Here is a 14982-nt window from a genome sequence, read left to right as displayed (position 1 = left end):
TTAAAAGGTTTTTAATTTATCATCTTAAAACCTAGCTGTAGACTATCTAGAAGCGTGAACTGTAATTGAAACTATCCTGCAGACTATTATTAGTACTGTCCTTCCTAACCACCACAGAATCATCCACAGTTAGTATGCTACGTTTAGTTCGGTTGCAGTTTGGGCTCAAGGCTCATCCCTTGCTAGCACACCATTTGCCCGAAGGCAGAATCTAAAGCAGCTATACATAGCTGTACACTTTAAACCACTTTATCACAACCACCGTCTCAGAAACTAAGGAAGACTAGATCTTGAATAGGGAACTTCCAATGAAAACCAGCCAGAATCAGGTGGGCACTGTTCTCATGTAAATTAGAGGTTTATCAAATTCCAGCCTGGGTAATCCTCAAAATCTTATATTGTAAATCCCTGTTAACTGTGACAGGACACCCCTAGGAAACAAGCTATTTCTCTCAGATGATCTATCCCACTGAAATATATTGTTCTAATAATAATGTTACTTGTATTTCAGTTGTTTACTGTTACACCTGGTAAACTATTTAATGCACTTATATATCTAAGGGTTTCCAACCTTTACATTGTCTTGTGCCAAGTTTGAAATAGTGAATTTGGTTAAATATACAGAAGCATTCTGAAAAAAAAGAAAATATTTTAACCTGTTCTTATAGCTCTTACTATAAAGTCCTAGAATGAGACAAGTTGTCATTTTCTGAACCTTCATAAGTGCAATAATTGAACATAAGAACATAAGAACATAAGAAAGTTTACAAACGAGAGGAGGCCATTCAGCCCATCTTGCTCGTTTGGTTGTTAGTAGCTTATTGATCCCAGAATCTCATCAAGCAGCCTCATGAAGGATCCCAGGGTGTCAGCTTCAACAACATTACTGGGGAGTTGGTTCCAGACCCTCACAATTCTCTGTGTAAAAAAGTGCCTCCTATTTTCTCTTCTGAATGCCCCCTTATCTAATCTCCATTTGTGACCCCTGGTCCTTGTTTCTTTTTTCAGGTTAAAAAAGTCCCCTGGGTCGACATTGTCTATACCTTTTAGGATTTTGAATGTTTGAATCAGATCGCCGGGTAGCCTTCTTTGTTCAAGACTGAATAGATTCAATTCTTTTAGCCTGTCTGCATACAACATGCCTTTTAAACTCGGGATAATTCTGGTTGCTCTTCTTTGCACTCTTTCTCGAGCAGCAATATCCTTTTTGTAACAAGGTGACCAGAACTAAACACAATATTCTGGGTGAGGTCTTACCAATGCATTGTAAAGTTAACATTACTTCCCTTGATTTCAATTCAACACTTTCCACAATATATCCGAGCATCGTGTTGGCCTTTTTTATAGCTTCCCCACATTGTCTAGATGAAGACAAACTCCTAGGTCTTTTTCATAGATTCCTTCTTCAATTTCAGTATCTCCCATATGATATTTATAAAGCACATTTTTATTGCCTGTGTGCAGTACCTTACACTTTTCTCTATTAAATGTCATTTGCCATGTGTCTACCCAGTTCTGAATGCTGTCTAGATCATTTTGAATGACCTTTGCTGCTGCAACAGTGTTTGCCACTCCTCCTATTTTTGTGTCGTCTGCAAATTTAACAAGTTTGCTTACTATACCAGAATCTAAATCATTAATGTAGATTAGGAATAGCAGAGGACCTAATACTGATCCCTGTGGTACACCACTGGTTACCTCGCTCCATTTTGAGGTTTCTCCTCTAATCAGTACTTTATGTTTTCTACATGTTAACCACTCCCTAATCCATGTGCATGCATTTCCTTGAATCCCTACTGCGTTCAGTTTGAGAATTAATCTTTTATGCGGGACTTTGTCAAAAACTTTCTGGAAATCTAAATAAACCATGTCGTATGCTTTGCAGTTATCCATTTTCAATGTTGCATCCTCAAAAAAGTCAAGTAGGTTAGTTAGACATGATCTCCCTTTCCTAAAACTATGCTGGCTGTCTCCCAGGATATTGTTACCATATAGGTAATTTTCCATTTTGGATCTTATTATAGTTTCCATAAGTTTACATATAATAGAAGTCAGGCTTATTGGTCTGTAGTTACCTGGTTCGGTTTTGTCTCCCTTTTTGTGGATTGGTATTACGTTTGCTATTTTCTAGTCTGTTGGTACAACCCCTGTGTCAAAAGACTGTTACATGATCTTGGTTAGCGGTTTGTAAATAACTTCTTTCATTTCTTTGAGTACTATTGGGAGGATCTCATCTGGCCCAGGGGATTTGTTTATTTTAAGAGCTCCTAGTCCCTTTAACACTTCTGCCTCTGTTATGCTAGTTATTTAAAATTGGATAGGAACAGGTTGACATGTGGGGCATGTTGTCCGTGTCCTCCTTTGTAAAAACCTGTGAAAAGTAATCATTTAATATATTTGCTATTTTTTTTTCTTCATCTATGATTTTGCCATTTGTGTCTCTTAGACATTTAACCTCCTCTTTGAATGTTCTCTTGCTGTAATAATATTGGAAAAACATTTTGGAATTGGTTTTAGCCCCCTTAGCAATATTGATTTCTATCTCTCTCTTGGCCTTTCTAACTTCCTTTTTGACTTGTGTTTGCAGTTCCAAGTACTCTTTCTGTGGGCTTTGTTTTTGGTCCCTTTTAAACGCTCTGTAAAGTGCCTTTTTTCGCTGAATATTTTTTTTTAATTGATCTATTAAACCATTTTGGCCATTTTGTTTTAGATTTAGATTTGTCTACTTTTGGGATGTAATTGTTTTGTGCCTCTAGTACTACATTTTTAAAAAAACAGCCACCCCTTTTCTGTGGATGTTTTCTCTATTTTGAAGTGACTGTTCTACTTGGGTGGTCTAACTAGAGCAGAGGTTTCCAACCTGTGGTCCAGGAGTAGATTCCAGGCAAAAAAAAAGTCTAAATTAGACAACTGCATCTGTGCATTCCCACTTACTAAACACATTATTGTTCCTATTTATCAATCTTTAAAATACCATAAAAACAACAGGATATTTTTTTATTATGATGAAATGCAATCACATGGTCCCATTTTCAATTACTGTACAATGCCATGATTCCCAAAAGTTCTTGCAGTTTTAAATACTGTACGCCCATTATAAGCACAATAGCACAGAAAAGTATGCATGCTGGTATTGTTCTGTGGGAAAACATTGGGTTACAGGCTCAACTTTCACTTAATAAAAGATTGAATCAATAAAGCTGGCTTGAGAGGCTACCAGCGAAATTGCAAAACCCCTCACACAAACACGCTACAAATCAATAGAGAAGATACATTTACAATTATTGCCAACTTACAGTATTTTAATTAATATTAACTCAATTACAAAACTTTTAGTTTAGCTTGGGGGGTGGTGGTGGAACATCAAGGATCAGTGTGCCTCAACATGAACATGTACCAACATTTGGACTGTATCTGATACATTTACTTGGCAGTGAACAATACATTTATTCTGCTGTTATGGTATTATCACTGTCCATGTGCAATTTACTGTTTTCTCCAGCTACATATTTTATCAGTTGGTTGTGCATCAATGTAAGATGACACAGGTGCACAGTAACTGCATGTTTACTTGACAGCAAATCCTATGCCTGTAGTGTCAGCCATGATGAGCCATATTATTGTTTTATGACCTGATGTTGCATATTTGCAATACACACAGAATGCTTCCAAAATTTACTAGAGTGGTGGATTCTAACCAAGATTTTAGCTGTAGTAATGTCTTCCATAATTTTTTACATTTATTTTCAGTTTTCCTCCTTGATATTGTGAGATTTGAGCACATAAATGTAGGGAGTTGATCCACATGGAAGAAGCCAAGTTTTGTCTCGGTTTTGTGTGGTTGGTAACACTCGTGGTTTCAAGGAAGCAACCATGGGTTTCATGGGTTTGGTTGCTATCTATCTATCTATATCTATATCTATATCTATATCGGAAACATTTAACAGGGTTAAAGCAGGCTGCTTGGTGCTTTTGACATTAAACATCAAGTCTCGCATACAAACCTGCTTCATCGTGTCAGGACTGGTCATCAGAGGCTTCTTTTTGAAGCTAAGCAGCAAAATAACAAAAACCAAACCATACTGTACACTGTCAGTTTTATCTACATTATAAAAATGTGCTTGCAGTGCAATATCTTCATAAGATGTTTTTTTTATTTTTTTTATTTCCCCCCATAAGCTTACCTTGTGTGACAAGTCAGTCAGTCAGTCAGTCAGTCAGTCGTCTCACAGGGATAATTCCAACCCTTTTAGAATCAGAATTGTCCCCACAAGTCAACCAATTGCATACTGTTTATGCAAACAAATCAAACCTTTACTGAGAATGTGGCCATCCAGTGCTGACTACGTTTAAATTAGTACTACTATTATTGGTCATAATTTGACTTGAATTTAGTACTTATGAAATTACTTCATTAGTGACTGGTATCTATTCCCTGTGCAGTGTAAATGATGCAAAATGTAAAACCCATGACCCTACAGTAGGCTAAATATTCATTTTTTTATTTTTAAAAACCATACACATTACTCGACAAGTTTCAAATGTAAATCGAATCACAATAACCATTAACATTGCTCAAGATAAACAGACATTAAGTATTTTTATTTCCAAATGTTAAGATTAAAAAAAGGAATCCATAAAAAACAGATGGATAAACATTCATTCCCATAACAGGAAGCTAAATAAATTACCTTTTTATGGACTTTTTTTCTGTTTCTTTTTTGCAAACTCAAGCTGCTTTTTGAAAAGCAAAGAGGAAAAAAATAAATAAGAAAATGAACCCAAAATAAAATTTTAAAACATAGTAGGCTGATTGAACAGGCAGTCACTAACCCCCCCTCCCCATCTCTCTGAAAGCCCACATTTCCATTTTACTTTTGATGTTCAAGGTGTCCGGGGGTGGGGGGGGGGGGGAAATCATCATTTGAACATTACTGCAACAACACAAGAAAAAAAAGCAACCCACATGGTTTGCAAGCTAGTTCACAACATAAAAATGAGTTTGTATTTTGACCGTAGGCCAAACGCCTACTGCTAGTACATATTTGCCACCCTGAGAGAAATATTTTTAGAACCATCAAACCACCCCCCTCCCCTGAAAAAAAATAAAAAAACAACACACCTTAAATTTGTAATTAGCTTTAAAACCCCCCACCCTACAGGCCAAGAGTTGTCATCACTGCACTTTCATATAAAATGCTAAGTTTTTTTTTCATGGTCGTATGTAACATGCTTTCCCAAGGGGCTGTTCTCTTGAAATTAAAGTATATTGTGCAGTGATAGCATTGTATACTTGTATGTATACAATATTATCTTTGTTATTTATTTCCTAATTTTTGTGTTTCCAGTATATCAGGTGCCCAAAAAAATAAAATACAAAAATGTACATAAGAAATAATTGCAGCAACGGTTGTTTCGTGTTTTTTTTTTTTTTTTTTTTTTTTTTTTTTTTTTAAGTTAAGGGGATGTTATTGAAGTTTACAAACAAGAAATTAAAGAAAAAAAAAATACTTGTTTATACTACATCCCATTAGGTTTTCATGTTCTATTTTCAAAATGTCAAAATTGTCCTTACAGCCCTTCTGCTTTAAGGACAATTATCTAAAGCTGTACTAGGGGGTAAAAAATCAACACAGTTTTCACTCACATTTGACCAAGACAACCCTATTCTAATGTCTAATGAGAAAACAAAAGGACTAATGTTCCGGTGCTTTTCTCTTGGATTTTCTTTACTATTTAATCCATTTCTAAGCCTGAGTTGACAAAAAAAAGGGAAACATTTTATATTATCTTACATTGGCAGGGACTGAAATTCTTTAGGTGTTATCTGAGCGATCACTGAATCAATCATCAGGGTATGAAATCCAGGTGTTCCTAAAAAAGGGATTGTCTAAGGAATATTTCTGCCACTTTGAGATGGCCTGGAATCCTCTAGAATACAATAAAACACTTTGTGTTTCTGGTAGGTATAACACCCAATTATTTAAATCCCTGCATTAAAGAATCAACCCCAAACTCATTTTTGATAAAAACAAATATCCAACAGTGTCCCATAAACTTGGAAAACATAACTTTGAAACAGTTATTTAAAGCAATTAAGAAGTAAATATTTATAGAAATGTAATGGGATAGAGGCATTGTTCCCTGCCCCACCCTCCCTCCTCCAACTTACTTACTCCATGCCGCTGCTCTTTGCTATACAAGCCTTAGTGTTATCTATTTGGCTATTCGTATAAGTCACTCTACAAATATTTAACAAATAAAAATAGTACAGTTTCAATAAAAACACCCTTTTTCCTGGAAATACAGCAGTATCTGAAAGATTACTTTCACTCCATTTTATTTATTTTAATAATTTCTCTGCATCGTGTGTCAGAAAGCTTCCACTTACAAACAGAAAAAAAGTATCTACAAACCTTGTAAACAGATCTGCATTTTTTAGAACATAAATAATTCAAAATATCAACAGCAAATAGCAGAAATCAAAGTATTCAAATGAGTTGGGGCCAAGAATAATTATTATTATTACATCCAGTAACTAAAGGTTCTGCCAACACACTTGTTTTTCAGGAGTACTTCCTTTATTACAGCTGATCTTCAGTATGAACAATAGAAACCCCCGCCCTGCTCTGAAAAAAAAGGTATTTTTTAAACTTTGAGTTGACAGATGCCACATACACACTTTTGCTTTCAGAGTTCTGTATGAAAAAATTAAGCAAAGCACCCTCAGGTTTTATGGAAAGCTCACTCCCCCTCCCCCTCAAGAGGGATATAACAACAAAACCAAATGTGTATATATATATATATATGTATGTGTATATATATTTTATATTTTATATATATATATATATATATATATATATATATATATATATATATATATATATATATATACACACACACACACACACATACATATATACACACACACACATACATATACACATATATATATATATATATATATATATATATATATATATATATATATATATATATATATATATATATATATATATATATATATATATGTATGTGTGTATATATAAATTAAACTAAATTGAAAGAACTCTACATTCTCATGAATGTCTGCTTCTGTTCCAGTCTGGTGAGCTGTGCATCTTGTTAATCATACAGTGTAAAAGGACACTACTCCCCAACCCCACCCCCCCTCACACCCCACATCCCACATTTTCTTCTTCTAAAAACACACTCTAGATCTATTATGCATATAAAAATGTGGTTGGTGTGTGCGAGTAGGTGTGTGCTCCAATCAGAGGGAAGTCTCCAGGCTGTGAAGGGGGCTTCCTGGGGATGAAGAGGTAGCCGACTTGCTTGTGTCAAGGGCGAGGTGGATACCGCTGTCAACGGCGTTGTTGTTTTTGTTGGGCGAGGGTGGTGGAGAGGAATTGTGCGGGGAGGAGGAGTTGCGCTTGGTGGGAGCGTCATCTTCTGCATCTGTGTCGTCAATGAGAGGGATGTGGGGCTCGGAATCTTCTATTCGGAACTCAGGCTGGTTCATGAAATTATGGATGGAGTTTCGGGATTCTGGCTTCTCCAAACCTTCATACAGGGAACTGCGGAATGCATTCACTACTCGGATCTGGGTGACGATGGGATAGAATTAAATCAGCATTTCACAGAAAAAAATAAATAAAACAGCATGCTCTCTATTTATCAAATACAGTAAAATAATGCACCTGTTATTAATGGTATATTTTATGGTTAGGTTGTGGTGAGTTTGGAATCCACAAAATATCAAGACAAGTGAATTTCAGAATCGTGCAGAATGCAGTGAAAACTTGGATAAAACACTTAGTTGAAAAATAGCTTAATTACAAATGGGGAATATCTTTGTACTGTAAAGTAACGTAACTAAAGTCTGAAAGTACAAATCAATTTACTTACCAGATGTGCATAGATAAAAGCTAAATGTTTACATTCTAGCTTCAGTTATTTCCAATGATGTATTGTACGTTAAACTTGGCTTCTGAGCAATACTTTTCCCCAAAATGCAAAAATAAATAATGGTTTAACGCACAAGGTTATTCCTTTCTCATGCTTGGGGTTAGGTCAGTCACCGACGATGGGAAAAACAAAAATTAAGAAGCCAGGCAAGTCTAAGCTTACAACACAATGAACTCACAGATCACCAGAAACTGAATTCATGCAGAGCATCACAACCTTTTCTACCTTAATAGTTGTAAACCTTTGAGTATAGCCCATGGTTATCTTCACAGAATCCAAGATGATATGAACATGCCTGAGGCATTTAAGTTAATAACACGCATTTCTCAAAGTGTCAAACCAGACATAAAATATTAATTTGGGTGTTGCTGCAGATCACAAATGTTGTTTTTGCTGCAAATGTGCTTGATTGTATTTTACACCACCACAAAAAGCAAACCATACACTTCTTAAAATCTACAAAACAAAATCACCCTTTTTGGGATTTCTTGAGGCTCTACAAGGCACCCACAGTGACTCCTGATTGCTAAATGTCATTCAGCACCTGAAAAAATAAATATGTTTGTAAAAGTAAGTAAAGAGTTAAATGGATAGGCACCTCCTTAGCCAACAAGTGTCCTGAAAAGAGAAGTCCAAAAGTTAATACACAGAGATGATTAAAACCATACAAAGTCCCAACAAAGTGGTGCAGAATCTGAAATTGTAAAAAGGTAATATAACAAATAAACTGGTTGAAAATGGCTAAAACTGTAAATTGAACAATTTTGACCTAGTGTAAACATTATGACAAGTTAAACTTATGATCTCCTGTTCCATGCTGAAATGAACATTTAACTACCATCAAACTGACACAACCAACAAAGGTGAGGTTGGTCCAGTCTGTCGAGTGACTAGAGTTAACGTAAAAAGACTTCAGACAACTGAAGCTAAAGTTCAACTTTACTGACGCATGATGGACAGAACCAGACAACAGCTCAAAAGACAACAAGCCTGTCACAATAAACAAAATATTATTAATTTTTTACAGTACAGTGTGTGTTTTTATAACAAACTAAAATTAGTTACTGTTTTTTCTTTCATTGTTAGGTCAAATCAAGCTTCCATAAAACTGTATTTGGTGCAACATTTTTGTGTTTCATGTAACAGCCAGGAAGTAGAGTTTTTACTGAGATTTTCTTTGGGCATCGGGATAAAACTCAAAGCCCACCTTCTAAAATCAGCACTTTCAGTTTTATTTTAGTAATTTTTTTTACAGCAGGAAAAGACTTTATACCCAACTTTTTTTCTATTTCTTTTTTGCAAACTCAAGCTGCTTTTTGAAAAGCAAAGAGGAAAAAAATAAGAAAATCAACCCAAAATAAAATTAAAACATAGTAATACCTTGAACATGCAATACCTTGAACATGCTTATGTCTAAAATGTGTGCTTCGAGATGTCTAAGAAATTCAAAATCTGCACCTGATCTGACAATTGCAAGAAAACCATAACATAAAAAAGGAACAGTTTTATCTTAAAATGAAACAGGAAATAGACACACACACACTACAGTAAAGGGAAGTTCAGAAATATTTCCATGTTGGTGAGGGATGCAATAAAAGTTGGATTAGGCAGGCCTTTTTGGGGGGTGTGGGTGTGAGGGGTTTGACTAAACTAGAAATCATGAAGCTGGGAAAAAATTTAATAAATACTAATAAAAATGTTAAGACTAACAGCTTATATATTAGAAAAGTAGCCATTTCCACATTTGGTGCTGGTGCCAAATGTATCAATGTGATACAGCGGTCCCCTGGAAATCCAACAAAACTACATGGTAGTGGATAGTTCCTGATAATGTAGATTATCACTGCATGACAGACCTTGAATTCTGAAGACACTTTCCTGTGAATCAACTGTAAACAGATGCTATAGTTTATAAGAAAACCCACTTTTGTTGCTTTAATTCTGTTTGTAAAAGAAAAAAGCTGAAGATTTTGTAACCCGCCGACACAATAGGAAGTGCTAAGAAATAAGAAATAAACTTGTGGACGCAGAAAGTAGCAGCCTACTGTTTGTAAAAAGGTTGAGATTACTGTGACCATGGGCATATACTCAAAACCTTTACACTCACTGTTTCTGCAGAAACTAGCTGGGGATGTCCCCACTTACTAGGAACTAAAAGGCACTGCAACTGCAGGCAGACAAGCCCACAGGCAATTTTTGCATGGCTCCAACAGCTCTATTGTCCTTTTGAGAATTACATACAAAATTAATTAATAAAATAAATAAACTACTTTATGGCTTCAGTGTGTCCTTGTAAAAATATATATGTAGCTTTATGAAAGATGATTTTTGTTTGTTTGTTTTGAAAAAGAGAAATTAGGAAAGAATGAGAAACGTTAGGCGAGTGGATCAGGAAATGTTAAATTGCATGCACTAAGAAACACGCACTCACACCCCACAGTAGAAGCAGTGGTGGTGGTAGCAGCAGCAGCAGCAGCAGCAGAAGAAGAAGAAAACACTACATGTGTAGGGCTAGAAATATTTGTTACATCATGATGCTGGCTGGTGATGGAGGGTTGCCGCCTTAGAGTCCCCTGAAAGGAGCTTCCACTCTGGAAAGCACTCACTACATCCATCTGTAAGGAATCAGAGATTGTGACAGCATGCTCAGAAGAGAGACAGAACAAGAGAAAGGTAAGGCCCATTCCATCCATGATACATAAAAGAGCAAAAGAAAGAAAGGCACTTTTTTTTTTTTTTTTTTTTTTTTTTTTTTTTTTTAGGTCAGTCAATAGTTTGGTTTCTTTTTATCCCAGCAGTACCTTAGGCTGACCTAACTGTCCAATCTTTTCAATTTCTTGTCATTAATCTTTAGAACTTCCTGATAATTAAGCACATCTAAAACAGTCGTTCACACCAGCACCTGTAATAAATCATTTTAGGATAAAACTGGAAACACATCCCAACAAATTTCAACATAAAAGCTGAAGACAGCTAATTTCCTTCATAAAAAGTGTCTGAGCAATTTATTCTGCCAGGTTCTGTCTAGCTCAAAGTCATTCGAACTGGATGCTTAACAAGATTGCCTGACATACCTGGACAGAACTTTAAAACCGATACAGGGTTAAAAAGTAGAGGCGTTCAGAAAAGCAAGATAGAGAAGAGTAGATGGCAGAAAGTCAGTTTAAGAGTGAAGCTGTAAAATAGTAGATGCATTGTGTAAGAGCATTTGCTGGAGCCACTCAATCTGTCACTGCTGTTGTGGAGGCCAGGAACACCTGGGCATGTAGGATAAACGTACCTGGGTCTGAATTCTGTTGAGCCCTCGGAACCAGAGAATCTGTCCACGCCGCAGCTCTCTCTCTCCATGGTCAATCTCCTCCATGTCCTCCTCCAGCTCCTCGTCTGGATAATCATCCTTCTGAGTGCCATGGCCTGCTTCCTTCAGGAACTTCAACCGGCTCGTTGGAATGGAGGAAATCAGCTGAAATCAACCAGTACATTAGCATTCAATTTTCTGAAAACACTTAATTCAGTTATACCATCAGCGATTTTTTTTTTTCTCCAAAAAAACAAAAAACAAACAAACAAACAAACAAACAAACAAACAAACAAACCTTAGGAATCATATCAAATACCTAACTGTTTCTTTTTATTAAACATGTTCACTACTACCACTACCACTGCATTTGCCAGATATCTATTTTGACAATCAATACAACTCGTTAAACCTGATTAAGCATTCTCCTGGAATAATATTTCAGGAAACACAGTTTTAGTGGTACACTTAAAGCAATTAAAAATATCTTCCCCAAATTACTTTAGGGGCTGTAATATTTAATTAAAAGCAGGTAAACGTTATATGTTTGCATTTGGAAGCTAAACAAACACTTACAACATTAGGTAAAGCTTCCATATAAGCAGGAGATAGGGGACATACTGTGTATGGTTATGTTTTTATTTGATTATGGAATCCATACTATCCAACACATCTACCCAACTGTTAAAATGCTTCCTTCCTACATTAAATACATTTGTTTTGCACCACTTATCTGTTTAAACAGCTAGACCAGCTAAACCTTATCAGGCAAAAAAAAAATGGCATATCATTGTAAGTTTGCAAAATCTAAATCATTATAAATCTGCATAAATATTGGTCAATTGCTTCCAAAGTGAACATTACTTAGGATTTATTTTATTTACTTAATGCATTCCTTTCAAGTCATTCATAGTAAATTACTGATGTTAAACTGCACCAAGTAAAACTGATACACTTTAAAAGGTTAAAAGGATTACAAAATAATTAAATAAATAAATAAAATGCATAATTTTAGAAAAATATAAAAACTACACAATTTGTTTTGTACTATCATACTTTGGTCTGAATGTAAAGAAGAAAGAAAAAAGACTAAGCGTGCCAAGCAGAGTAGCAAGCATTAATTATGTATCCACGCTCTGGGGCTGGAAAACAATTGTGTCATCTAGTATCAAGTTTTATACAAACACTGTTATGTAACACCATTATCTGCATTATAGATAACTTAAAAATGACATCACCTTTATTCACTGCTGAACTGACACATACATTTTCCATTAAAGGATAAAAGGGACTCAGAAATGACAGAAGTCTCTTCAGTGCAACTGGCAACAGGAGTCAGTAATAAAAAGCAATGAAATATTGGTACTTGCTCTCTGGTTCAAATCCTGCCTAGTGTAGCTGGAATGTACTGCCATTTAATCAACACTCTAGCATGCTATGAATGCCAGTAATTAGCTGGTTGTTATATTCATCTAACACCTATTGTATGAAATAAGGCAATTATATAAATATTACTCAGAAATGTTCCTGACACTGAGTCCAGAGAGAACACGATGATAATACTCACAAAAACAGAATCCAAATTGGTCCAACTATTTCATGTAATCCTTATTTTACATCTAAAAATGTGATAAATGTTAAGAAAGCAGGATTTACCTGGCCCCAAAGAAGTGCTCCAATTCCCAGGAACACACACCACAACCAGTGCTCAATACCAAGCCCTATACAGCTAAAGGGTTTTCCACCAAACTGGACAATAATAATCTGAAAGTAAAATCAATTGTAAATTAACAACCTTTCATTTCACATAATAATGTACATTTGTATAGTAGAATAAATGACTACAACAATGAATATATCATTTGTATACTCACTTGTATAACAAATGTTCCAAACACAATGCTGCAGAAGATTAGGTTGTTGAAGATGCCCTCAAAGACATTCCTTTCTCCATGAATCTTGCGGGCATTAATTTCATTGAATAGCTGCATCATGACAAACGTGTTAAAGACTATAGTGTAGTGCTCTGATGGAGGGGCATGGAGTGGTGCATTCCTCCCACTGTCAATGTCAAAAATCTTCTCACCTAGAAATAGTACCACCAAATGTAACTTTATTGTCTTTACAGGGTCATTCTGTGATTCTATACTATCAAGTCTACTTGTATAATACAAGTCTATCACATACAAAAGGTCTAAAGTTAGATGTATCTTGTCTGAATTTTTATGATACAATGTTACATATGCTTAATTAAACATGAATGTATTTTAAACAATGGCAAAGGAAGCAAACAGTATTATGCAGGCACCGAGAACACTGTGTAACAATTTTTTTTTTGGTTCCTGGGTAGTAAGTGTTATTTCCTAATTACTTATGCCTCAAAAGTATAGAAAATGGCTATTATTCCCCACAAACTTTGCTTTTGAGACCAGGACAGTAATATTTTGAAATTTACCTATTTTCCAGAACATTCCAGATAGATTCAGTGCCGAGTAAACTTGGAGTAACTTCTAGAACTTTCCAGTTATATAAATAGTAGTATAAATACAGGGGCCTTAAGCCCACCAGTTCAGTTTAGTTTCAGCTGCCTAAGTGGATACATATCTGCATTTCTCTGAGACGGCATCAAGAAGCTGCAAGCATCCGACAGACACATTTTGCTATGTCTGCAGCCAATTTATCAAGACAAGAGTGAAAAAGTACTCTGTGGAAGCATCTGCTAAGATGTGTGAGGCCTACAAGGCATATTTCGGCATGCTTGTCGGGGATCAAGACAAACCCTGGGCACCTCATTTCACCTGCAAGCACTGCAAAAAAACTCTGGAAGGTAAGATGGACAATTGTTGCTCGGAATTTTATGTTATAAAATTTGTTAATTTTTAAAATTGTAAAAATTTTTAATTTTAAAATGTTTTACAATGTTCAATGTTATTGAAAAAATATATCATATATGAAAAATGTTGCGAGAATCTCTTACACATTAGTCATGGGTGAAATAAAAGTATTTTTGTAGGATGGTACAGAGGGGAAGAGAGAGCCATGAAGTTCGCTATCCCAAGAATTTGGCGGGAACCCACTGACCACTGCTACTTCTGCATGGTGGACCCTTCCAAACGTCGGACTGGCAAGAATGCACCTGCTATCACATATCCGGACCTTCCTTCATCCATCGCCCCGGTGCCACACTGCCATGAGCTCCCCGTACCCACTCCTCCGGAGAGACAGCAGCCGTCTTTAGAAGAGAGCAGCAAGTCAGAGAGCGAGGAAGACGTTGTAGATCCAGATGACAATTTCAGAGGTGGAGCTGAGGAGAGAAACCCATACTACCCCAACCAAAAAGACCTCAACGACTTGATTAGAGATCTTGGTCTCGCCAAGTCCAATGCCGAGCTTTTGACATCTAGGCTCAAGCAGTGGAACTTGTTGGATGAAAGTGTGCAAGTCGCAGATCAGAGGAAGCGTCACCAACCTTTTTCCAGCTTCTTCACCCGTCAAGATGGGCTCTGCTTCTGCCACAATGTGACCAGTCTGTTCAAGGCAATCGGAATTGCCTGTAACCAGAATGAGTGGCGCCTCTTATTGACAGCTCATCCAGGAGCCTCAAAGCCGTGCTGCTCCATAATGGTAACAAGTACCCGTCTCTTCCCCTGGCTCACTCGGTGCACCTCAAAGAGGATTACAACAGCATCAAGACCTTGCTGGACGCCTTGAAGTAT

The 14982-nt window shown here is 36.2% G+C and overlaps 1 protein-coding gene across 7 annotated transcripts in view; it reads right to left on the bottom strand.

Annotated features, from left to right (window-relative positions):
* Positions 1 to 7019: 7019 nt before the first annotated feature.
* The window catches only part of LOC117419777 (plasma membrane calcium-transporting ATPase 1-like), a 74390-nt gene continuing 66427 nt past the window's right edge, over positions 7020 to 14982 (bottom strand). For 5 of the 7 annotated variants that reach the window (XM_058986279.1, XM_058986281.1, XM_058986278.1 and 2 more), the window contains 5 exons: positions 13141 to 13352; positions 12923 to 13030; positions 11249 to 11431; positions 10497 to 10583; positions 7020 to 7603 (listed from right to left, as the gene is read on the bottom strand). In XM_058986279.1, the coding sequence (XP_058842262.1) occupies positions 7274 to 7603; positions 10497 to 10583; positions 11249 to 11431; positions 12923 to 13030; positions 13141 to 13352 (920 nt within the window). In that variant the 3' untranslated portion in view covers positions 7020 to 7273. Of the gene's footprint in view, positions 7604 to 10399; positions 10584 to 11248; positions 11432 to 12922; positions 13031 to 13140; positions 13353 to 14982 lie in introns of all 7 variants that reach the window. The other 2 variants (XM_058986284.1, XM_058986283.1) reach the window with 2 other exon arrangements.

The sequence above is a fragment of the Acipenser ruthenus genome, chromosome 14 (genome assembly GCF_902713425.1).
Source record: "Acipenser ruthenus chromosome 14, fAciRut3.2 maternal haplotype, whole genome shotgun sequence".
Lineage (NCBI taxonomy): Eukaryota > Metazoa > Chordata > Actinopteri > Acipenseriformes > Acipenseridae > Acipenser > Acipenser ruthenus.
The sequence above is the reverse complement of the archived record's forward strand: the minus strand, read 5'-3'. Positions and strand labels throughout refer to the sequence as shown.